This window comes from Balaenoptera ricei, chromosome 15 (genome assembly GCF_028023285.1).
Source record: "Balaenoptera ricei isolate mBalRic1 chromosome 15, mBalRic1.hap2, whole genome shotgun sequence".
NCBI classification, from domain to species: domain Eukaryota; kingdom Metazoa; phylum Chordata; class Mammalia; order Artiodactyla; family Balaenopteridae; genus Balaenoptera; species Balaenoptera ricei.
The window spans coordinates 21,025,796-21,049,413 of record NC_082653.1 but is presented as its reverse complement, the minus strand read 5'-3'; the positions used below and the strand labels follow the sequence as shown (position 1 = coordinate 21,049,413).

At 41.7% G+C, this 23,618-nt stretch overlaps 1 protein-coding gene across 4 annotated transcripts in view; it reads left to right on the top strand.

Moving 5' to 3' along the window:
- The first annotated feature begins 3,705 nt into the window (after positions 1–3,705).
- Positions 3,706–23,618, top strand: part of DHX35 (DEAH-box helicase 35) — a 71,544-nt gene continuing 51,631 nt past the window's right edge. For 3 of the 4 annotated variants that reach the window (XM_059897680.1, XM_059897678.1, XM_059897677.1), the window contains exons 1-4: positions 3,706–3,810; positions 10,401–10,534; positions 15,255–15,347; positions 20,916–20,993. In XM_059897680.1, coding sequence (XP_059753663.1) covers positions 3,771–3,810; positions 10,401–10,534; positions 15,255–15,347; positions 20,916–20,993 — 345 coding nt within the window. In that variant the 5' untranslated portion in view covers positions 3,706–3,770. The remainder of the gene's footprint in view (positions 3,811–10,400; positions 10,535–15,254; positions 15,348–20,915; positions 20,994–23,618) is intronic. The other variant, XM_059897679.1, reaches the window with a different exon arrangement.

Below are 23,618 nucleotides of genomic sequence, written 5' to 3'. Positions count from 1 at the left end.
TAAGATTGGATATGTGAACGCATGTTCGCATCTTTGAAAGTTTGCAACTTGAAGGTTCGTATGTAGGGGATTTACTGTACGTGAGTACATGGATGGCTACCTATTATTTTTGCTTCATTCATTCGACCTCTGATAATCTCACTCTCAGAAATCCCTCTGAGGAACCATTCTGTTTCCAGCTCTCAGTCCATGTGGTTCTGGAAGCTGAGCACACCTGATTTGGGGAGGAGTGTATGACCCAGGTTTAAGCTAGTCAGTACGCCATATTCCCTGGCCCTAGTGATTGATTCAGGGATAGATATGTGACCAGCCAGATACTTTTGCCGGGAATTTTTGGAAAGAGTCTTGATGCTGAGAGGATGTGACATGAGTTGACATGGCCATCTAGTTACTATGTGACACCTGGGTCAGCAGAAGGCAGAATGTGATGATCAGAAGCAAGCCCTGATTATGTCCTATGTGTCCCAATGCAGCCGTGTCTCAAATCAGAACTACTTGGACTTTTTAGATTACAAGAGCCATTTTTGCCTATGAGAGAATGGATTGGGTTTTTTACTACTTGTTACATAAAAGCCTTAACTGGTACAAAGATGAAAACTCCTAAATCCTATGTCTCCTAAACATGGCCAAGACGGTTGGATGGGAAATACTTCAAAGCAGAAAGTACCAGTTAACCACCATAGGCAGAGAAAAACTTCTAAAATGTACCTATGGAACATTTTGAGGAGTATCTTTGTGGAAAATCTATCACTTGGAAGTTGCAAAATGTAACACAATGATCAAACTTTCATGTAATTGTTGGCAATAAGCTAAATAAATTCTGGATGCCATCTCAAGAAATAATGGTTTTAATTTTTAGAGTAGTTATTTTAGGCCATTCTTTCTGAAAATAGTTAATTAGGAAAGGTAAGAGTGTCCACTGAGACCATTCCTAGTTTGTGGCAATAAAACCACATCATCAACATCTAGGTTATTACTTAGGTGTTTTCCCTAGTAGAAGTCTTCGAAAGCAAAACAATCCATTCGAGACTGCTGGGCTCAGAACTTTCTGAGGGAGATGAACTAATTCTCATTGAGGAGAGCTAAGCTCTAATGGTTTTAAATGGTCCATGTGGTTGAAAACCACTGGCCTGGGAATTAGAAAGCCTGAATTCTAGTTTCAGTTCTGATACTAAGTGAGCTCATTGATTCTGATGAAGTCTTTTAACCTCCATGGGCCTCAGTTTTTTCTTCTATAAAACAGAGAATTTAGACTAGACAATTAAAGTCTCCTCCAGCTTTAAGATTATGATCCAGTAATTTGGGCATGTCTTACTATACTATCTCTTTGTAAATAGGAAGTCTTCATATAAGTCATAGAGTATAAAATACAGGAATCGTAAAAAGTGGCATTTATTTCATTTTCCCTTGTATTTATGTATAAACCCTGTTTTGTATACTTGGGCCCTTAGTGAAAATCAGACAAAAATAAAACAAGGAAGAATCAATGTCATTAAGAATTAAAATTAAGTATAAAGCATGGTGTTCATGTATACATTACTCAATAGTCACTTTATTATTGGGCTATAATAAGAATATGATATGATGCTTGTTCTCAAGAAGCTCCCAGTGTTAATAGTGCAGGCAGATTAAGTAGAGTTCAGCTAAATAAGTGTTAAATCACAAAAGTGAGCACACAGGTCTGCAGAGGGAGAATACTTAAGTTGGATTGTGAATTTAGAGAAGTCTTCTTAGAGCTGACTCTTAGAAGGATATTAAAGGATTGATGGAGAATTCTAGGCACAGTGATGATCACTGAAAATAGTGAACCCTATTTTCATTATTATGGAACTAAATCAAAAGGGATATTTGGAAATGGGTGTATGTATGTAAAGTCTGATTTTTCCCCTGGTGGATTTGCTCTATTTGAGTTATCAGGAGCTAACATTGAATGCCTGCTGTGTCTTACACAGTAAGGCTTTACGTGTTCTCTCATTTAATACAACCTTTTTAAACCTCATTTTACAACTTAGATTGGATGACAGCCAGGAGCTAGGAAATGGCAAAGTTAGGATTCCAAATCATGTCTACTTGTCTCCAAAACCCTTGATATTTCCATGACTATGCCATTGCTCTCAAAAGAATGCAGAATTTTCTTCACAGCTCTCAAGTGCATAGATTCTGAAGCCTCTCACTTCCTTCCAATTAGTTGCCTATCCATTAAACATTTCCTATTACTCGAGCTTATTAGCTCTCATTTGGATTAGTAGAATCTTTCTCAAACTGATTGCTGGAAAGAATCATCTGTGGAGTGGCTCGAAATGCAGGTTCCCAGGCCATGCCCCTGGAAATTCTGATTCGGGATTTATTGGGGTCTAGAATCTGTATTTTTCACAAGCATTTGAATCATGAGTAGTCAAACTAGAGGAAACATTGGGCTAGTGTCCTAGCCTAACAAATCTACCCATTTCTAAGTTTCTTATTTTAATCCATTCCCCTTTCCCCTTTTCAGCATTACTCTCAAGGTCCCTAAAGACTTGCATACTGTTTCCACTGTTTTATTTACTGATAATAATAGACACTACTGTTTATCGAGCATTTACTCATTTACTCCCACGACATCCTCCCCCCACACCCCGCCGCCTTGGACACAAGCTCCGTGAAAGAAGAGGCTGAAACTGCAGTACCTGGGCGCACGGTAGGCGCCCAATATCTACTGAACCAGAAAACCCTAGGGGTAGTTACTATTATTATCCTCCAATCTGAAAATCTGGAGACTAAAAGAAATAGTACAGGGCTTCGCCGGTGGCGCAGTGGTTAAGGATCCGGCTGCCAATGAATGGAACACGGGTTCGAGCCCTGCTCTGGGAAGATCCCACATGCCGCGGAGCAGCTGAGCCCGTGCGCCACAACTACTGAGCCTGCGCGCCACAACTACTTAAGTCTGCGCACCTAGAGCCCGTGCTTCGCAACGAGAAGCCACCACAATGAGAAGCCCGCGTACCTCAACGAAGAGTAGCCCCCGCTCGCCACAACTAGAGAAAGCCCGCGCACAGCAAAGACCCAAAGCAGCCAGAAATAAATAAATAAGTAAAATAAATTTAGTAAGTATATAAGTGTCTCAAGTTTGAAAATGACAACATTTATTCTAACTCTGCAAACAGCTTGAATCCTGCCTCCAGTGCCCTGAGAGGTAGTCTGCAGCCTATGCTCACGCACCTGCAGAGCTAGAAAACTCACTGCTGGAGGCAGCTCCAAAATATGTTGCCACCCTCTGGTTCTAATTCTGCCCCTTAAGGCTGTGCTGAACTCCCTTAGTTACTCTTGCAAATGACAACTCTTCAAAAAAAAAAAGAAATAGTACAGCTGTGATAGCTTGTAACGTAACATTAATTTGGGATACACTGCCTCCTTGCCCACCGAGTGACGCAGGCGGCGACAAACTCTCGTGCCAGCGGTCCCTTCCCAAATCTCGCCCTTTCCGAGATGGGCGGCCACCACCCAAGGAACGCCCCGCTCCTCGGGAGGCCACTTAAAACCCAGCTTCCTCACGCTAAAGAGGCGGAGAAGCGCGCCCTTTTCTCCAATATGGCGGGGCGGGTCACATGGGCCCCGCGGCGGGGCTGAAACGCACGTCACGTGGCTCGGAGGGGGCGGTAGTCACGGGGGCGTGGCCGTAACACCACGGAACCTCCCGGGCCCGGGCTCCTCGCGGGCCACGCCCCGCGGCCCCTTCGGGGCCTCGTGCGCAAAGGAGGGGTGGAGCCTTCCTCGGGACCTTTCACCTCAGCATGGCTGCGCCCGTGGGACCGGTGAAGTTCTGGAGACCCGGTAAGGCCCTTGGCGGAACGCTGGGCAGATGCGGCAGCTTGACTTCGGTCTTGGCCCCGCGGCCGGCGTCCTGGCGCCTGCGGCCCTGCTCGCAGGCCTGACCTCAGCGAGCTGGCCACCGCTGCCTCCGAGCTGGTGGGCTCCGCGGCTTAGGCGCCCACAGTGGTCCCGAGGGATTCAGGGATCCGCCCCCAGCCGGGGCAGAAGTTCACCGTGTGACCTCGTTCCAGTCTCTCAGCCACCCCAGGCCTCGTTTTCCTCACTCCTGATGCCTGTCTTGCCCAACCCGTGCGATGGGGAAACGCTAAAGCGCCCACGCGTGTCCTGTTACCGCCCTGGGGCTACGCTGGGGCCGGACAGGGGCTGCTGCTCGGGGTTTAGAAGTTCATGTTAGGAAATCAGACTGCCTGGGTTCGAATTCTCGGCTCTGCCGTAGAGTAGCAGAGTTCCTTTGGGCAAGTCATTTAACCCTTCTTAGCCTTAGTCTTCTTATGTGTGAGATGGGCAGAATAGTAACATCTATCCTGTGGGCTGGAATAACGAGCACGACGCATTGTTTGATGTAGAGGAAGTGATCATTAAAAGGGAAAGTATCTTAGTCTGTTTTTGGGTTTCTGTCCGCCCCACGTGTCTGCCAGAAAGTGAACACCCCCCTTCGTATTGGCTGTCACCCACTCCCCCTCTTGCAGGCTAACACCATTGTCAGCCGCAAAATGATTTGCTTGTTTTGTTTGAATTTACTCATTAGTCAGTATTTTATTGAATGTTTACGTGCCAGACCCTTCCTCCTCTTCCATCAGTTTCCTGTGAAAAACAAAAGTTTCTTAAAGGGTTACCAGCTTGTTTTTTTCCCACCACTTGCACCTCCGCAGGTCTGGATGTGCACAGTATTGTATATTGCAGCAAAAATGAAATAAGGCAGAGAAGGTAATATAAGGGAAGCTTTTAAAGGGTATTTTAGAGTGGTTCCCAGAAATTCTGAATGTGCCTATCAAAGATGATGAAGATAAACCTAAGCAAGGGTTGTGTTAATTCTTTTTTTTAAATCTGTAGCTTGTCCCCTAACGATAATTTTATGATTCAGCATTTAAGTCATCAGCCAATTATCCATCCTGAGTTTTATTTGCAGCCAAAGCTAAGATCCCATTAGGTAATGAGATATCCTCTATTTTATTTATTCAAGCCTTTAATGACAGGTCAAAGTGTTAAGTACAATAAAGGCCTAAATGAATTGTTGAAAATCAGACCAGCTACTCTTTTTGTTAAAGAACATGGGATTATTCTAAGAGTTCTATTCCATTATTAAGTTCATTCACTGAAGTTATACTTACTGAACCCCTCGCCTTGTGGTTAGGAGACAAATACGGATGACTAGGGCTCTGCTCTGCTCTCAAGATTTATACTCTCTCTCTCAATTATAATATGAAGTCGGATATCCTCTTTAAGAGATTTTAAAGTGAGGCAGAACAAGGCGGTGGTAAGGAAGATGAGGTCTACTAGGGTCAGACTATAGAGACCATCCTGACTACCATTTACTAACTTGGTGATTTGGGAGAATCACGGTTACCCTATCTGTAAATTGGGAATGACACCTACCCAAAGGATTGTTTTGAGGATTAAATGAGAATACACATCAAGCTCTTAGCACTAGATACATATTAACTACTATAATTACTTGGAAGTATAGAAGAGGGGAAAAGTTTGTGTGGATAAGAAATACTTCATCAAGGGCTTCCCTGGTGGCGCAGTGGTTGAGAGTCTGCCCGCCGGTGCAGGGGACGCGGGTTCGAGCCCTGGTCTGGGAGGATCCCACATGCCGCGGAGCAACTGGGCCCGTGGGCCACAATTACTGAGCCTGCGCGTCTGGAGCCTGTGCTCCGCAACAAGAGAGGCCGCGATAGTGAGAGGCCCGTGCACTGCGATGAAGAGGGGCCCCCACTTGCCGCAACTGGAGAAAGCCGTCGCACAGAAACGAGGACCCAACACAGCCAAAGATAAATAAATAAATAAAAACCAAAAAAGTCAGTTTAAAAAAAAAAAAAAAGAAATACTTCATCAAGACAGTGATATTTTTGAGGTGAACGTTGAAGCACAAATGAGGCTTTGTTCTGCAGAGAGGTAGGAGAATGGAGCTCTAAAGGGTGTAGCATGAACAGAGGCAAAGCTAGATGGTACCTCAGCAGTGTCCAAAACACCAAAATAATTGAGTAGCATGGTGTTTAGTGGCAGGGTATATTTTGGGGCATAGTAGGAGATGAAGCCAGAAAGGTAAGTAGGGGCCTCATCGTGAGAAGTCTCCATGCAAGTTAAAGAATTTGGGTTTCACTGTTTTTAAACAGGAGGTAACACAATGAGGTTTATTTTTGGAAGATAACTCTGACCTTGGTGAGCAGAATGCTTGGGGGAGGAAATTAGAGTCAGGGACACCCTTAAGAGAAGGTGCTACTAAAATCGAGAAGGGATATTGAAAACCTCAATTCTGGCATGTGAGCAGTAGGGAGGGACCTTATGGGAGAGATTTTAGAGGCAGATGTAGGGGAAGGTAAAGTCGGTAATGACTCAGATTTCTGGGTTCAGTGACTATCTTGGTAAGTGGTTCTCAAATTTTGCTGTGTAGTTGAATCACTTGGGAAGCTTTTAAAACTCCTGCTGTTCAGTCATACCCTATGGTAATAAATCAGAAGTCCGGAGGGGCTAGGAACCAGGCGTCAGTATTTTTTAAAGATCCCCAGGTAATTCAAGTGTGCATCAAAGTTTGGGAACCACTGTTCTAGGTAAACTGTTGTCATTCACTGAGATGGGAATGGATTTAGTGCACACTTACTGGGCCCCTTGTGCTGGTCACTTTTACTTACGTCATCTTATTAAGCAGTAACAATATCTTAAAAAAAATTTTTTTTTTATTGTTTATTTTTGGCTGCGTTGGGTCTTCGTTGCTGTGTGTGGGCTTTCTCTAGTTGCGGCGAGTGGAGGCTACTTTTCGTTGCGGTGCATGGGTTCTCATTGTGGTGGCTTCTCTTGTTGCGGAGCACGGGCTCTAGGCGTGCGGGCTTCAGTAGCTGTGTCTCGTGGGCCCTAGAGCGCATGCTCAGTAGTAGTGGCGCATGGGCTTAGTTGCTCCGCGGCATGTGGGATCTTCCCGGATCAGGGATCGAACCCATGTCCCCTGCATTGGCAGGCAGATTCTCAACCACTGCGCCACCAGGGAAGCCCTGGGACAATCTAAATAAGTGACGGTGCTGGGTGGAAATAATAGGGAGTGGTGGGAACTGTGGCAAACTAGAGCATGTGTACACTGATATGTGTACAGTATTGATTACACTGAAGCGTACACATGCTATCTAAAGCAGGAAGCTGTACATGGTTCCACCCAGTTGGTGTCATACGGGCTCAATATCCAGATTAGAATGGGAAATTTTTACATGTTTTAAATGAATGATTTCAAACATTTTAACAGTGGCATATTCGGGGTCCTTGAGTAACTAGTTTGTGATCTCTACCAGTTTGTGATCTCTGCCTTAACATCTTTGTATGAGCTGCCTGAGTTTTTTGTAGAAAAAAGTTTGACTTGATTTGCTAGTACAAGTGGATCAGAAGGGCCTGGCCTTTTTCCTTCCTTCATTCAACAAATATTTAATGATAAAATCAATGTTTGACAACGTGCCTGGCAAACGCATTATAACAACAGCTTTGAAGATTTTTTGACCTGATAATGCAGTAAGAAATGTGTTGTGACCCAGCATGGGTGCACATAATGTATTGTGTTGTGATTCAGCATGCATGCACATGTGTGTGCATACACACACACACACACAACTAAAAAGAGTTGTACAAAAACAATATTGCTTCTTGGGGTGCACTCTGGTACTTTCTATTCTATTTCTAGTGCATCTTTAGAAAGTGCTAGCCATGACCCACTACATGAGTTTCCTAAGCCATTAATGGGTCACCACTCAAACTGAAAAATTGGGTTAGAGGGACTGCTGGATTGGTGGGGGGCGGTGCTGTTATCAGCCTTGTTTGATAGATGGGGAAATGGTTTACAAGAATTACAAGAATTACAAACTTGTTACTTGCTTAACCACTGAGAATGTTCCCAAGGGAAAAAACAAACCATAGGCAGCCAGCATGGCCCGTGGGATGTATATATGGCGGGGAAGTCAGCCTGGTTTGGTTGAATGAAGTCTTCTGTATGGAGGAGACATGCTCCTCATTGACTGACAGTAGCTGTTCTCGTAAAAGACCTCATAACTGAATGTACTGAGGTGAACTTGGCTGTAGGTTAGAGACAGGAGGGCTGGGGTAGTCAGGAAGACACCTGGATGGATTAAACCTTGGTGTGGGAGGAAGTAAGAGACGTTGCGGGAGCAATGTTAAAAGATTCTAGACATGCTGTAGGGGCTTCCCTGGTGGCGCAGTGGTTAAGAATCCATCTGCCAATGCAGGTGACATGGGTTCGAGCCCTGGTCCGGGAAGATCCCACATGCCGCGGAGCCACTAAGCCCGTGCGCCACAACTACTGCGCCTGTGCTCTAGAGCCTGTGAGCCACAACTACTGAAGCCCGAGCACCACAATGAAGAGTAGCCCCCGCTCGCCACAACTAGAGAAAGCCCGTGCGCAGCAGCGAAGACCCAATGCAGCCAAAAATAAATATAAATTAAAAAAAAAATAAAAGATTCTAGACATGCTGTAAAGGTTTAGAATGTTTGGAAAAGGAGGGAATTCAGGACAGAAACAGAGCTGATGAGGATAAGCTATTTCTTTGCGCTAGTTTTCTTGGGTGAAGACTACAAGGAGTTAATCAGAGGTAGTGATAATAAGGGTAGAAAGGAAAGGAAACTCACCTCTTTGAGCACAGGCTTTATTCCAGGTCCTGTTCTATCTTTTATCTTGTTGAAAGGAAGGTCAACATTTTGGCAAAACAATACAGCAGTGCCCCACTTACCTGATTTTTGGCAACCTTGGACCTCCGGAACACAACTATGTTCCTAGAAACGAAAGGAAAAGGGATCAGAGATCTACAGCAGTGATTCTAAATTTAGCTCTAGGGGGTTTCTGGACCTCCAGCATTTTGTGTTCTGATAAATTACATTCTGGTGTGTTTTTCAGGAGATGGAGTTCATAGCCTTTATTAGATTGTTGAAGGGATCTGGGACCCCTCAAAAATGTAAAAATAAATCACTGGGCTAAATATTCTTATCACAAAGCCTCTGTACTTTCACATAGCATCACAGATTCTGAGTTCAGAAAACCCGGGAGGTGATAGTATTGGGTAATTATCCCTGTAGCACCCCTAACAGAGGGCTGTGAACTTCTGGCGGGGGTGGTTATTGATTCACAAAGGTGGCATACCCCTGTACTGAACAAGTCTAACTTTTAGAGATAACTTCCTTATGTTGAGTTGAATTCTGAACCCTGTATCATTTACTTATTACTCTGAGTTCTGTTTTGGGCTGCACGAACAATTTGGTGTGAAAAGTTACAGAGGCTGATGATAAAAATTGAACCCATGTTCCTCCTAAGGCATTTTCCTTTTCAGGCTAAAAGTTGTACGTTGAACAACTTTTCATGGGGGGATATGGCTTCCCTATTCTTCACCACCCTGAGGCCCAGTTTTTCGTTGTTTTTACCAAGAAGCCACGGTGGGTATCTGGTGTTTAATCTGCTCAGCACGGTGGCTTCTTGGCCTAGCACTTCCCAACCAACCACTGCAATTCTGTGATTCAGATAGGCGCTGCCACTTATTGTACCCCAGTCCAGGGCCGTGGTTGATTGGATCAGGCTGGGCAGCGGCCCTAAGCTGGGGGAAAAAGAGCCTTCCTCATCTCCCAAACAGACAACACACACCTGGGACTCCCGGTTCCCCTCACTGGGTCTTTCTTCATTACCACTTTATGCACTAAGTTATGTTCCTTTGGGAGGAAGAATAAGAGAAGCAAGTAAGTTGCACCAGGGTAAGACCGGCATCTGTAGTGTTCACTGCTGTATCTCTGGAACGTCCATCCTTGCTGGGTGAGTGAGTGAGTGATTGGTGGAGAAACTGTGAGCCTGAGCTCTGACCCTGGAAGCAGCCTTAATTCCAGCTCCTGTAGAGAAGCCAGCCCCAGGGACTGAAAGGAGCTTGTCAAGAGGGACAGAGAGAGAAGGAAAAAGGCCAGGCAGCATTTGAGTCCCCGGTCGGTGCCTGTTGACCCTGAACCTTGCTGCCATCCTACGGTGATAGGATTCATCGTTTGCCTCAGCTAATTCCCACTAGGTTTCTGCCACTTCTATTAAGAGTTTGGTAATAATAGCAGCATGGTGGCCAGAACTCAATACATTGTCCTCTGTAATGTACAGTTGCGTGTGGCCAGTTTGGAGCCCAATAGGTGTGCCATCTCCTTTGTTCTTGACACCGCAGTGAGGCTCTTCTGTAGTCTCGTAGGCGCCTTTCTAGATGCTTTCCTGAAATTACAGTTTAATACCTTTTGGTAGTTTGAGATTAAAATGCAGTGCTTCTGTTGTATATCTTCATCTTTGAATTTGTAACTTTCACACAATTTTTCTGTTCCTTATACCAGAGAATCTGAAAAAAACATTTCTGTTGCAGGTACAGAGGGACCGGGTGTCAGCATCTCTGAAGAGAGACAAAGTCTAGCTGAAAACTCTGCAACGACTGTTGTTTACAATCCTTATGCCGCCCTTTCTATAGAGCAGCAGAGGCAGAAGCTGCCGGTGTTCAAGGTACATTAAATAAGTATGTTCAGTCATCGGCCTGAAGCAACCTGCAGTAGCTTTTTTTTTTTTTAAATTAATTATTTTTTTGGCGGGGTTGGGTCTTCGTTGCTGTGCTCTGGCTTTCTCTAGTTGTGGTGAGCGGGGGCTACTCTTCATTGCGGCGCGCGGGCTTCTCATTGCGGTGGCTTCTCTTGTTGTGGAGCATGGACTCTAGGCGCACAGGCTCAGTAGTTGTGGTGCACGGGCTTAGTTGCCCCATGGCATGTGGGATCTTCCCGGACCAGGGATCGAATCCGTGTCCCCTGCATTGGCAGGCAGATTCTCAACCACTGCACCAGCAGGGAAGTGCCCGGCAGTAGCTTTATACTTGGCACTGAAGTGAATAATCTCCTCTTACTCTTAATGATCCTTTAGAATGCAGTGAGCTCAGAGATACCCTTATCTGAAGGGATCGTCTGTTCAAAATATGTGTGTGTTAGTTAACTTTGTAAGTCTGGAAAGTCCTTACAGTTTTTTTTGGTTAGATCTAACATATTGGAAAAACTGGAAGAAATGAAATGACATTCTTTTTTCCCCCTCTTTGCTTTCAGTTATGGACAAGTTCAAACATACAGAAAAGTAGAGAAAACAGCACAGCGAACTCTTATGCATCCATCTTCAACAAATTACCAACATGTGGCCAATTTTAGCTTTCTTTTTAAAGGCATATTTCTTTACCCAAGATTAATTAGAAATACGAGGTTGTTTCTGTTGAAGAGATTAACTCCCACTGAGATAGTGATGGGATTTTGGTATGGTTATTACATACCATGTGCACATCCAGACACGTGATTTTATTAATCTCATGAAATGGACATATACTCATAAGAGACCAAAGTATAAACTAGAATTAAGAGTATATTTGTTTACAGTGAGCCGTGGTTCTCCAGTACAGATAATACAGTCCATGGACACACTTTTCTCCCCGTTGCCAAGTCCACATGGGAAGCCAAATTGTAATTAGGAAGTAGGCTCAGAGCCAAGGACGGTTTAGATGTAGTTGAAGGATATTTATTTCCTGTAGCCTCTGATGAAGGTTGATGAACTGTCCCTGCCTTGTATGATATCTCTGGAATGACCCGAGTAAGTGGGGCCACCAGCACCTGTGTCTCTCTTTCTTCCGGACAGTGTTGGGTAAAAGCTGCCCGAGTCCTTGCACTTAGGGAGTTTTTTTGTCTAGACTGTGCTAATAATGCCTCTTCTATTAATACGTTCTTTCTCCAAATGGATATGAAACAGCCGCCTTCTGAATTTCGCCAAGTCACCTCGATCAGACTTTTCTGTGGCCCCAAACGTTTTAGTTACTCCTGTACTGATAGATGCTGGGTTTCTTCTGCAGGAGATTAACCTCATCCATTACGTGTGAATGTAAACCAGTTTGACCCTCAGGAGATAAGATCATAGGTTCACCATTGAGGGACACAGTTTGAGCTGTGATGAAGTGTCTGGACTCGAGCTAGACTTCAGAGTTCAAACCCAGGCTTCATCATTTGTGTGCTGTGTGGCCTTGCTCACTGCCTGAGCTTCTGTTTACTTATCTGTCATATGGGACTAATGGTACCTTCCTCATAGGATTGTTACGAGGACCAGATGAGATAATCCACATAGAGCATTTAGTAAGATACCTGACATGTAGTAAACGTTGAAGTACAAGGATGATTATTGTTTACTGAGTATTTAATTTTCTTGACTCTTCTTCATCCTCCAGCTGTACTTATAATAAATGAAATAACATTAAAAAAAAGCAAGCAAGAAGGTATTAATAACATATTGAAATTAAAATGGTAAGAAAAAGGGTATAAGTTACTGATAAAAATCAAAGCAGAGCTTAAGCATAGTTACAATCTCATAAAATGTTAAAGATAAAGCTAGGAGACCAAAAGGATAAAAAGTTACCCATTCACCACCGCTGCCCCCATTAAAACTAAAAGTGAAAATTCCTTTTTAAAATTTTTTTAAAGATTTTATTTGAAGTGGACCATTCTTAAAGTCTTTATTGAATTTGTTACAAAACATAAAGTTTTGAGGCATGTGGGATCTTAGCTCCCCGACCAGGGATCGAACCTGCACCCCCTGCATCGGAAGGCGAAGTCTTGACCACTGGACCGCCAGGGAAGTCCCAGTGAAAATAGCTTTAAAAATAGAAGTTGAAACTAAAGCAGCAGTAAATCGAAGGCTCACCCCCCTTTACCCCAATGCCATTTCAAGGGGTATGCCTTCCCCTTGGCTACCTCCTGTAGGCCGGCGTTCTCTTTGGGCCCTGAACAGTGCTGTGCAAGGTTGTCCTCTTACTTCCTTAAACTGAACCTCGCTGAAGCTCAGTCTGGTCCTCTGCACCAGCTCTCCTTGATTTCCCTGCCTGTGCCTGTCGGGGGTACCGTCATTCTCCCAGTCTCCAAACTGGAAATAGCTTTGTCATCTCTCTCTTGAATGTCACACGTCAGACTCCATTTGCAATGCTTTGTATTTAGCACATGAAGTATGAGTTAATGCCTTCAGTTTCTTCATGCTTAAATCAATCTTGTATATTGCTGCCCAATTTTCTCAGAACACTTATAGCATGGACTGCCTCCTGGCTAAAGTCCAGATGCTAGCTCTACGTTCAAGGCTTTCACAGTGCGGCCCTAACTACACCTATTGTAATTCATTTCCAAGTCAAACCTGGAGCCTTTCGTGAGCATTTTCTAGCACACCTCGAATAGAGTTCATATAGTTTGCCTATTCCATCTTCTTTCCTTTACTTATGTCATTTCCCTTTCCTGGAATACCATGTGTGTCTCTGTATTCAAATTTTCTTTCAAGTTTTCCCTGAACACCCACCCATCCATCCATCCATTCAACCATCCATCCAGCAGATGGATTTACAAAATATCATTTACAAAATACCTGTGAAGAGCCCAAACCTTTCCCCTTTCCCTGCCCAAAACAAGAGAAAGCACAGAGTCCAAGCAATTGACAGGAAAGCATCTAGACAAGTCCCAGAGTACCTGCAGCAGAATCTCCTTTGGGTGTTTGTAGAAATGCAGATTCCTGGGCTTCACCCTAGCCCTACTGAATCAAAAACCCTGAGGGTAGGGCTAGGAATCTTCGTTTTTAACAAATATCCTAAAAGATTTTTACACTAAGATTTGAGAACTACATATTTAGACCCTAAATAATGCTAAATTCAAAACCCCAAACAGTCAATACCTTATTTAGCTGGGAAGGCAGCATCCTGTCTCTCCCAGTCTTCACCAAACACATTGTTGGTGTGGAGTCGGATGAGCTGAGCAGTGATCAGAGTGGGAGAATTTGGCAGGTTTTTACTTCATTCCAAACCAGGAATTTATGGAATATCTTTATGACTTTCCAGATCGTCGGGTGTGTCTGTAATCAAATGTGGGTACAGAAATACATTCTGAAGCTAAGTACATGGGATCTTGGAATTATCTGTGACTTTTCAGTGGCCAAATCAGTGTTTCTGCTCCTACTGAATGGGTTAAGGAAGGCCCAGTTGAAATATAGATGTAACCTATGGTTGCTTTATTGTGAACTTGGCCATAGAGGTAGAGATGAAAGCATATTCTTTTTGTTTGTATGTTTTCACAAGTTAATAAATGAAAAAAAATTAAATTAAGTAATACATGCATGTTGAACAAAATTCAGAGGTCTCCTTCACACCCCTGCTCCCCGGCCACTTTCTTCTGCTCACTGGAGACAGTATAGTTACCAGTTTCTTGTTTTGTTTTTCCTCAAAGTAGCTTATACATAAAGAAGGATATATGTATTTACCCTTTCTCTTTTTTTAAATTTTAATTTATTTATTTTTGGTTGCATTGGGTCTTTGTTGCTGCGTGTGGGCTTTTTCTAGTTGTGGCGAGCAGAGGCTACTCTTCATTGCGGTGTGCAGGCTTCTCATTGTGGTGGCTTCTCTTCTTGCGGAGCACGGGCTCCAGGCGGGCAGGCTTCAGTAGCTGTGGTATGCGGGCTCAGTAGTTGTGGCTTGCAGGCTCTAGAGCGCAGGCTCAGTAGTTGTGGCACACGGGCCCATTTGCCCTGCGGCATGTGGGATCTTCCCGGACCAGGGCTTGAACCCGCGTCCCCTGAACCAGTAGGCGGATTCTTAACCATTGCACCACGAGGCAAGTCCCTACCCTTTCTTTAAAAACACAAGTAGTAGTGTATCATTCACACTATCCTGCACTTTGCTTTCTTACCATAGCAGACCTCATTGACCATTCCACATCAGTACAAATAGACATTTGTTCTTTTTAACAACTGTGTATTATTCCATTATTGAAGTGTTTCACAGCTGTGTAACCACTCCCCTGTTGATGAACATTTAGGCTGTTTGAATTTTTGGCTCTTATAAACAATACTGCAATGAGTATGCCTGTACATACATCTTTGTTCACATGTATTAGGATGTCTGTAGTATAACTTCTTATAAGTGGAAATCTTGAATCAAAGGGTATGTGCGTTATATATTTTGATAAGTTATTACACTCAGTTGCAGTTTTATCACCTTGTACTGATACCAACAGTACCTGCAATATATTTTGATGTATATTAGAAATATATTTTGACAGTTCTTTTTAAAATTTCCTTCCCTTTGGCAAACAGCTCATTTCATAATGTTTAAATATCTTTGTTTAGGTCTTTTGAGAAAATGTATGTCTATTTACAATGTTTGGTTATATTTTTTCAGCTTAGGAATCATATATTGTACTTGATAGAAAACTATCAAACAGTGGTGATTGTTGGAGAAACAGGATGTGGGAAAAGCACGCAGATTCCACAAGTGAGTACATTTAAATGTGTCTTTGTACTTAGATTTGATTGGAAGGATTTTGTAACTTGAGAACTCTACCATTTTTTTGCATTTTTAAGATCTTCTCTCAGAGAGGAAATAGTCAACCCAACTAGATGTTTTTTATTAAACTTTTGAACTTTTATTAAACTTTTAATTTCTTTGATTAGAAGAAGTAATGGTCATCTTCAATTTATTATAATTCTAACATAATAATAGAATAGCCATACTCTGAAAGGAACAATGGGAACTCATTTGAAGAGGTGTAATGCATAGTTTTTGTCCTCCAATAATTGCAGTTGAAGAGGTGGTGTAGGATGGATGCCGCTATAGTTGTGAATAAAGATTGACTGTTATAGAATTATGCAGTGCTATGGAAGAAACCTCTCTTACAGGACGAAATTTTATCTGGTGTGGATAGAAGTGGAAAGAAGGATCAGGAAAGACCTCATAAAAGAAATGACATTTGAAATTGGGGAAAAAAATATTAAAAAAAGGAAAAAAAAGACAAAGAAATAGACCTTGAATGATCAGTGGGAGTTGGCTGGGAAGATGTCCTCATCCAGTGAATATTGTGGTTAGAGATATTAGGGTGGAGAAGTGCTTGGGGCTCAACAGAGTGGACCGGTAAGGTCAAGAGTGGAAAGATAGGGTGAAGTCAAAGTGTGTCTTAAGAGCTTCGACTTGGAGGGTGAAGAATGGTATTTAAGTGGTCAGGGATAAGAGTCCTTGCAGGTTTTTCTTTCCTTTTTTAATATAGATTTTTTAAAAAAATTAATTTATTTTATTTATTTATTTTTGGCTGTGTTGGTCACTGCTGCACGCGGGCTTTCTCTAGTCGCGGCGAGCGGGGGCTACTCTTCGTTGTGGTGCGCGGGCTTCTCATTGCTGTGGCTTCTCTTGTTGCGGAGCACAGGCTCCAGACGTGAGGGCTTCAGTAGTTGTGGCTCGCAGGCTCTAGAGCGCAGGCAAAGTAGTTGTGGCACATGGGCTTAGTGGCTCCGCGGCACGTGGGATCTTCCCGGACCAGGGCTCGAACCCGTGTCCCCTGTATTGGCAGGCGGATTCTTAACCACTGCGCCACCAGGGAAGTCCCTGAATTTAATTATTTTATTGTATTATTTTTAAAATTTTTATTTATTTATTTATTTATGGCTGTGTTGGGTCTTCGTTTCTGTGCAAGGACTTTCTCTAGTTGTGGCAAGCGGGGGCCACTCTTCCTCGCGGTGCGCGGGCCTCTCACTAATGCGGCCTCTCTTGTTGCGGAGCACAGGCTCCAGACGTGCAGGCTCAGCAGCTGTGGCTCACGGGCCTAGTTGCTCCGCGGCATGTGGGATCTTCCCAGACCAGGGCTCGAGCCCGTGTCCCCTGCATTGGCAGGCAGATTCTCAACCACTGCGCCACCAGGGAAGCCCCTAATTATTTTTAAGGAACTGTATTTTAAAAATAAGCATTGTGTTTTTTGAATAGGAAATACATTCATGGTACAAAATGTAAAAAGCACAAAGGAATAAGTGGTAAAAAGTGAATCTCCTAAGCTTTGCTGGTGAAAATAGATTATGTTATTGGCCCAAATATCTGCTCTCCCTCCCGTGGTAGGATTATTTCTCTTCCTTACCACTCAGTTCCACTTCTCTGAGACAGTCACAGTTTCCAGCTTCTTGTGGAGCTAAATATGAGTTACGGCCTAGGAAAACTGGAAAGGCTGAGGAACTAAAGGTCATGGCAAGAATATGAGCAGGTTTTTGTCAACAAACTGTTTTGAAATTTCACAAACTATATGTGGAAGTTAGGTGATATTTTTGCCTAGAGCTCTGTCAAAACAATGGACTGTGAAAACAAGCTCTTTATAACAATTTTTATTAGTACCATTTTCTAGTGGGTGGAGTTCTTCCTAATCCCACTCTAACAAGAAGACCAGATTTGGTAACCCTTAAAAAGAGTGGAGGGAACTGAGATGGAATTCAATAACCTCCCTCTGTGACATCCACTGCCTCCTTTTTTAAAATATTTTTTAAAACCACCCATCATTGGTTTTTAGTATGGTCACAGATTTGTGCAACCATCACAATTACTTTTTTTTAAAAAAAATTAATTAATTTAATTAATTTATTTTTGGCTGTGTTGGGTCTTCGTTGCTGCGCGTGGGCTTTCTCTAGTTGCGGCGAGCGGGGGCTACTCTTCGTTGAGGTGCGCAGCCGTCTCATTGCAGTGGCTTTTCTCGTTGCAGAGCATGGGCTCTAGGCGTGCAGGCTTCAGTAGTTGTGGCACACAGGTTCAGTAGTTGTGGCTCATGGGCTCTAGAGCACAGGCTCAGTAGTTGTGGCACACGGGCTTAGTTGCTCCGTGGCATGTGGGATCTTCCCGGACCAGGGATCGAACCCTTGTCCCCTGCATTGGCAGGCAGGTTCTTAACCACTGTGCCACCAGGGAAGCCACATCCACTGACTCTTGATGTCAACACTATACCTGCTTTTGCAGCATCTTTAAATTTCCACCTGTAAGCAACCATAAGCAGGCAGAAGTCTAAATCCCAGGTGTATTGAGAGACTGGCTTCATGGACAGATTTATTATTATGCAAATTGCTTTTCTTTCCCTTAACACTAGTACTAAGAGATTGACTACAACAGTGTGTGTGTTTTATTTTGGATGGTAGAACTGTGTTCTGGTTATATGGCTTTGGTTTGCTGAGCTTGAATCCTAGCTCTTAGATTTTTACCTGTGTCCTCGGACAAAGCATATGACTTCTTTGTTTCCTTATCTCTAAATTGCTGCTGATGCTGTTACCTTCCGCATTGGATTTGTTGTGAGGATTAAATGGGGTTATGCATACCAGACAGTTCCTGGCACTTAGTGATGTACTCGGTGAATCTTAGCCATTATTCTTGTAGTTCTCTTTGTGCATTTGTGTTGATTGGGGTGGTTGGTAGTATTTTGTGTATGTATTCAGTGCAAGAGAGAAATTTCACAGTTTTGATGGCAAAAAAACCTACATTATCTAAAACACTCTGTTCCTTACAGGCATTTTTTAAATTATTATTTTTAGCTAGTTTTAGACTAACAGGAAAGTTGCAAAAATAATACAGAATTCCCGTATACCCCTTACCCCGCTTCCCCTACTACAATAATCGAAAGCAGGACAGTAACAATACCAGTAATCAGACTACAGATCTTATTTAAAGCTCATCAGTTTCCCCACCAAAGTTACTTCTCAGAAGATCCAGGATCCTTCTCCCTGGTCTCCTCCAGTCTATGAAAGTTCCCCATTCTTTCTTCATCTTTTATGACCTTGACATTTTTGAAGAGTACCAGGCATTTATTTTATAGAATGTCCCTCAGTTTGGGTTCGTGTGACGTTTTCTCATGACTAGAATGAGCTCATGCATTTTTGGCAAGAACCCCATAGAAATGATGTGTCCTTCTTAGTGCATCGTATCAAGAGGGTTGACATGGTGGTCTTACCACTGGTGAGGATAATTTGATCACTTTGTTAAGGTGCCAGGTTTCATCTGTAAAGTTACTGTCTTTCCCTTTGTAGTTGATAAATATCTTGGAGGAGATATTTTTAGACTGCAAATAATCTGCTTTTCAAACTATCACCTACTAATTTTAGCATCCCTCAGTAGGTCTTGTCTGCAGCAGTTACTCAGGTGTTTCCCTAATGATTGATTTTCTCTATTCCTATTTCCTTTTACATTTATTAAATGGAATCTTCTGTAAGGAGGAACTGTCCTTTCTCCCTCATTTATTTATTTATTCAATTATTTATGTGTATCAGTATGGATTCATGGATATTTATTTTGTTCTATGGGTTTAAATCCAATATTACCATTATTTATTTTGTTGGTCAGAATGGTCCACCTTTGGTCATTTAGGAGCTCTTTCAGTTTGGCTCCTGTGTTCTTTCTAAAAGCCTCCATTCATTTTTTTTGAACACTTCCTTACTTTCTAGTAACACAATCTGTTTCAGGCTTGTCTTATGTTTTTCCTGCACTAGCCTTGGGATCAACCACTTCTCCAAGGAGCCCTGGTTCCTTTTATTGGAGAACGGTGTTTAAAAATCAAGAGTTGGGTGCTAGGGTGCTCATTGTTATTGAGGTGTCATTGCTATAAGTCTCAGTGGGCAGATTTAGGAAATATATATGAATACTAAATCCCTACATAATCCCACTTACATATCTGTATCAATCTGTATATATATTAAAAATCATGAATTTATTCTGATACTTCCAATTCCACATCATAGGGCTCATTCTAGCCTTTCCTTATTTGTAACTCTTCTTCAACAGTGAGAAACTCCATTGTCTACAATGTATTTATTTATTTGTTAAATTCTAAGGGACATATAAAATAGCTTCAGAATTGCTAACCCATACCCCTAACATTTACTGAGTAGATTACAGCATTTAGGTACAGTTCTTTCCATCTCTGGCCTTCAGTCAAGATAATACTGTTTTCAGTTACTTAGGTTGGTTCTTCTCCACCCCCTTCAGTGTGATCAGTTATTCGCTTGTAATACAGAAAGGGTCATTTGATAGTGTTTGCATTTCTTTTGGTTTCCCTCCACATCCTGGTTGTTTTTGTGTATTCATTTGGGTTCTTGAAGAGTACGTGCAACATGACTGTGGTTCTGAGAGTCAGAGCTACACAAAAAGCTCTACTTAAAGCATTGCCCCTCCCTCTTCGTCCCTGCTGCCATGTTTTCAGTCCTCCCTTTTTCCACCCCTTTCCTACCAAGCCTCCGTAGTCAATCATTCTCTTCTCTTTAGTTTCTAGTTTGTCCTTCCTTTATTTCTTTTGAACAAATGAGCAGATACATGTATGTAACAGCATTTTAAATCTTTTTTCTGTTATAGAAGTAATATATATTGATTGTAAAACAATTTAGACATTATGAAAACGTAACTCTGATAACCCCTGTTATCCATTTTGGATTTTAAAAAGCATATAATCAAATAAATACGTAAGAAATAAGTATATGTGGCAAATAAATACAGAAATAAATCAGATAATACATATAATCAAATTTAATGTATACTAATAAAATCTAATGGGATATATACATGTATATAAAGTCTGATTTTTTTTTTGCAATAACAAATGTTGTTTTATTGGTCTTTTTAAAAGAATCTAATTATTTTTATTTACTCTGACTAAAATATTTTGTATGGTTGATATTTATTGAGTTGTCTCTGTGTGTACTTTAAAATTCTTTGTTCTACAGATTTAGCACTGTTCTGAGTGACCCATGGATAGTTTTTTTATTCCTTGAGACAGCTGTAGTACGGGGAAATTTTGTAAGACTGGGGAGTTAGAATGTTGAATTTATGCCTTAGTTCTTCTGATTATCACTTCTGTTGTGAACTTAAGCACATGACCTAACATTTCAAAACCTCAGATGCCTCATTTGCAAAATAGTTTTTTAAATCTCTGCTGGGAGAAGAACCATCTGTTAATTCTTTTCTCAGTGATTTTATCACAATCCAGGGTCATCTTGGGGGAGATTGTTTCTGGAGAAGTGGTGTCAGGTGTATACTGAAACGTGATTTTATTTGTAGTACCTTGCAGAAGCTGGCTGGACAGCCGAAGGAAGAGTGGTGGGAGTGACCCAGCCCCGAAGAGTGGCTGCTGTTACAGTGAGTTTCTCTTTTGTTGTAAAGACTCTGTTTGTGTCTTCTATTTCAGTGACTTTTTCCTTGTTTCCTAAAAGCTGCAAATGAATATGATTTGCAGCTCCTCAAGAATTTAATTCTTCACTTGAAAGAGAACTATGATTTTTTTTGTAAAATTGATACCTGTACATTATGAATTTTTATGTAGTAATAAAGTACAGAAGTCAAAATGAAAAAAGTAATTAAAAACAAAACAAAACAAAACCCAAATCTCACCACCCAGCAAAAACAGTGTGAACATTTGTGAACATCATTTCAAGTTTCTCTTCTATGTTCACATAAAAATGAATGGTTGGCTGGATGGATAGAAATGATTTTATAAAAATGGGTTCATAGACATATATTTGCTTTTGTTGAATTTAACAAAAGAGGAAACTTCAGTGAAATAGGAGTAATTACTGAACTTTGGATAAATAATTTTTCTCTACAAGAGAATTTATTAAAGCTTGAAAATTAAGAAAAAGGATTACAAAAAGCTTTAGGGTGTTACTTATTTTTGGAACTACGTTATAGGTAGTTGCCTATCACAAGAGTAAATTAGCGCACTGATTCTTTCTACTGTTCCTCCCTCCATTTGTGATAAATGCAGTGCTATAATTTTTATTTCAAGATTTATAAATATATATTCTTTTCTGTAATCATAACTCCCACAGGTATTTAACTTTAATCCTAGTTTAATAATCACTAATAATTTTCCAAGGTTTTGCCAACTTTGAATTGCTCATTTCACTTTATTTCTTGATTGGCTGAATTTTTTTTTTCTTTTTTTTTTTTTAAATACTTCCTTTCTAAATCTAATTCTTTTTTTTTTTTTTTAATTTAATTTTTTTATTTTTGGCTGTGTTGGATCTTAGTTTCTATGTGAGGGCTTTCTCTAGTTGCGGCAAGTGGGGGCCACTCTTCCTCGCGGTGCGCGGGCCTCTCACTAATGCGGCCTCTCTTGTTGCGGAGCACAGGCTCCAGACGTGCAGGCTCAGCAGCTGTGGCTCACGGGCCTAGTTGCTCCGCGGCATGTGGGATCCTCCCAGACCAGGGCTCGAACCCGTGTCTCCTGCATCGGCAGGCAGAGATTCTCAACCACTGCGCCACCAGGGAAGCCCTTGGCTGAATTTTATATGCCTGAGAATGTTTGATTGTGGTCTTTGTTGATATACAATTCTTGATTCATCCTCTCTAGGAGCTGTGCAGACACTGCTCCACTGTCTTTTGGCCTGGAGGATCACTGTATAGAAATAGTCTGAGGTCCAGTGGAGTTTTTCCACTCCCTACCTTCCTGGCCTACTTTTTCTGCTTGAATGCTTGTAACATGCTTGTTTTTGTACCAGGATATGTCTTGATGCTGATTGTTCTGTATCATTTTTTCTTAAATGTGGAAGAACTTTTAATCTTCAGGCTCAATCTCATTATATCAGGCAGGTTTTCATCCATTATTTCTTGGCACACTTTTCTGTTCCATTTATTTTTTTCTCTTTTCTAAGAGCACCAATTAAGTGTATATTAGATCCCCTTTGTCTCTTTTTAGTATTTATTACCCTCTCTGGAATCATCTGTTTTCCAGTTTGTTTTGTGATATTTCTTCAAGCCTGTCCACAATGTTCATGATTGTTTATTTAACAATAAACAAATTTATTCTATTTTGATTCCTTTGTATCTTTATCTGGGTCTCATAATCACTTCTTTGAATGCTTTTTTGTTTCTTTACTAGCTAGAGAAGTGAATATTTAGAATGGGCGGAGATATTACAATACATTACAAATTTTAAAAGCTGATAATACCACAAGCATTTTTTAAAAATCCAGAAAATAACATAGTATTTTTATTAACTGACACATTTCTCTAAATCTTTTTTCCTGCAATTTTTGGCTCTGTCCCCACTGACCACCTCTTCACTTGACAACGATTTCCCATTATTTTCCTTCAGAGAGAGTAGAGCAGTATTTTAATGTTTCTCTAGCATGGGTGATTTAGATTTGCTTTTTATTATTGATACTGTGGGGAAGCTCCTTTGGCTTTGTAGCATTGTGTAAATTTGGGGGGTTATTCTCACATTTGGGAAAAGCCTCTCTGTAACTTCTTTCATGTTCAGGCTGTGAGATTTGGAGGATGTCCACAGATTGGTTTCTGACCTGTACATTTGAGACCTTGTTTCTCCTCAACTGTGCTTTGACTTTGTCTCTTCTTTAAGTTGTTTTAGCTTAAGCTTGTGATTTCTTTGAAACTGGATTTCTTTGGCTGAATTCTACTTCTGTTTCTTTGGGTAATACTTTTGCAATTTCTTTTTTAAACTGCTTTTTTGCTCATGTTCCTTTTTTCTTAGTTGGCTTTAATGCAGTGGGCTGTGTTGGTATTTTTATGATAACTACTTATCTTTGAGTGGGCTCATTTGCTAGCTGCAGAATTGTGAGTTTGTTCTGGTCTGGCCTGTCACCAAATCTCTTATTGTCCTTTGCTCGTGGGGGATGAGGATGAGGATCTGGTCCAGCACTCCTTAGTGATTTGAGAGGTCTGTTGCAGCTCATGATAAGATTCTTTGGGCTCTCTGATTTGGGATTGATACTTGCTATTGGATTGCCTACCTTCTCCTTCAAC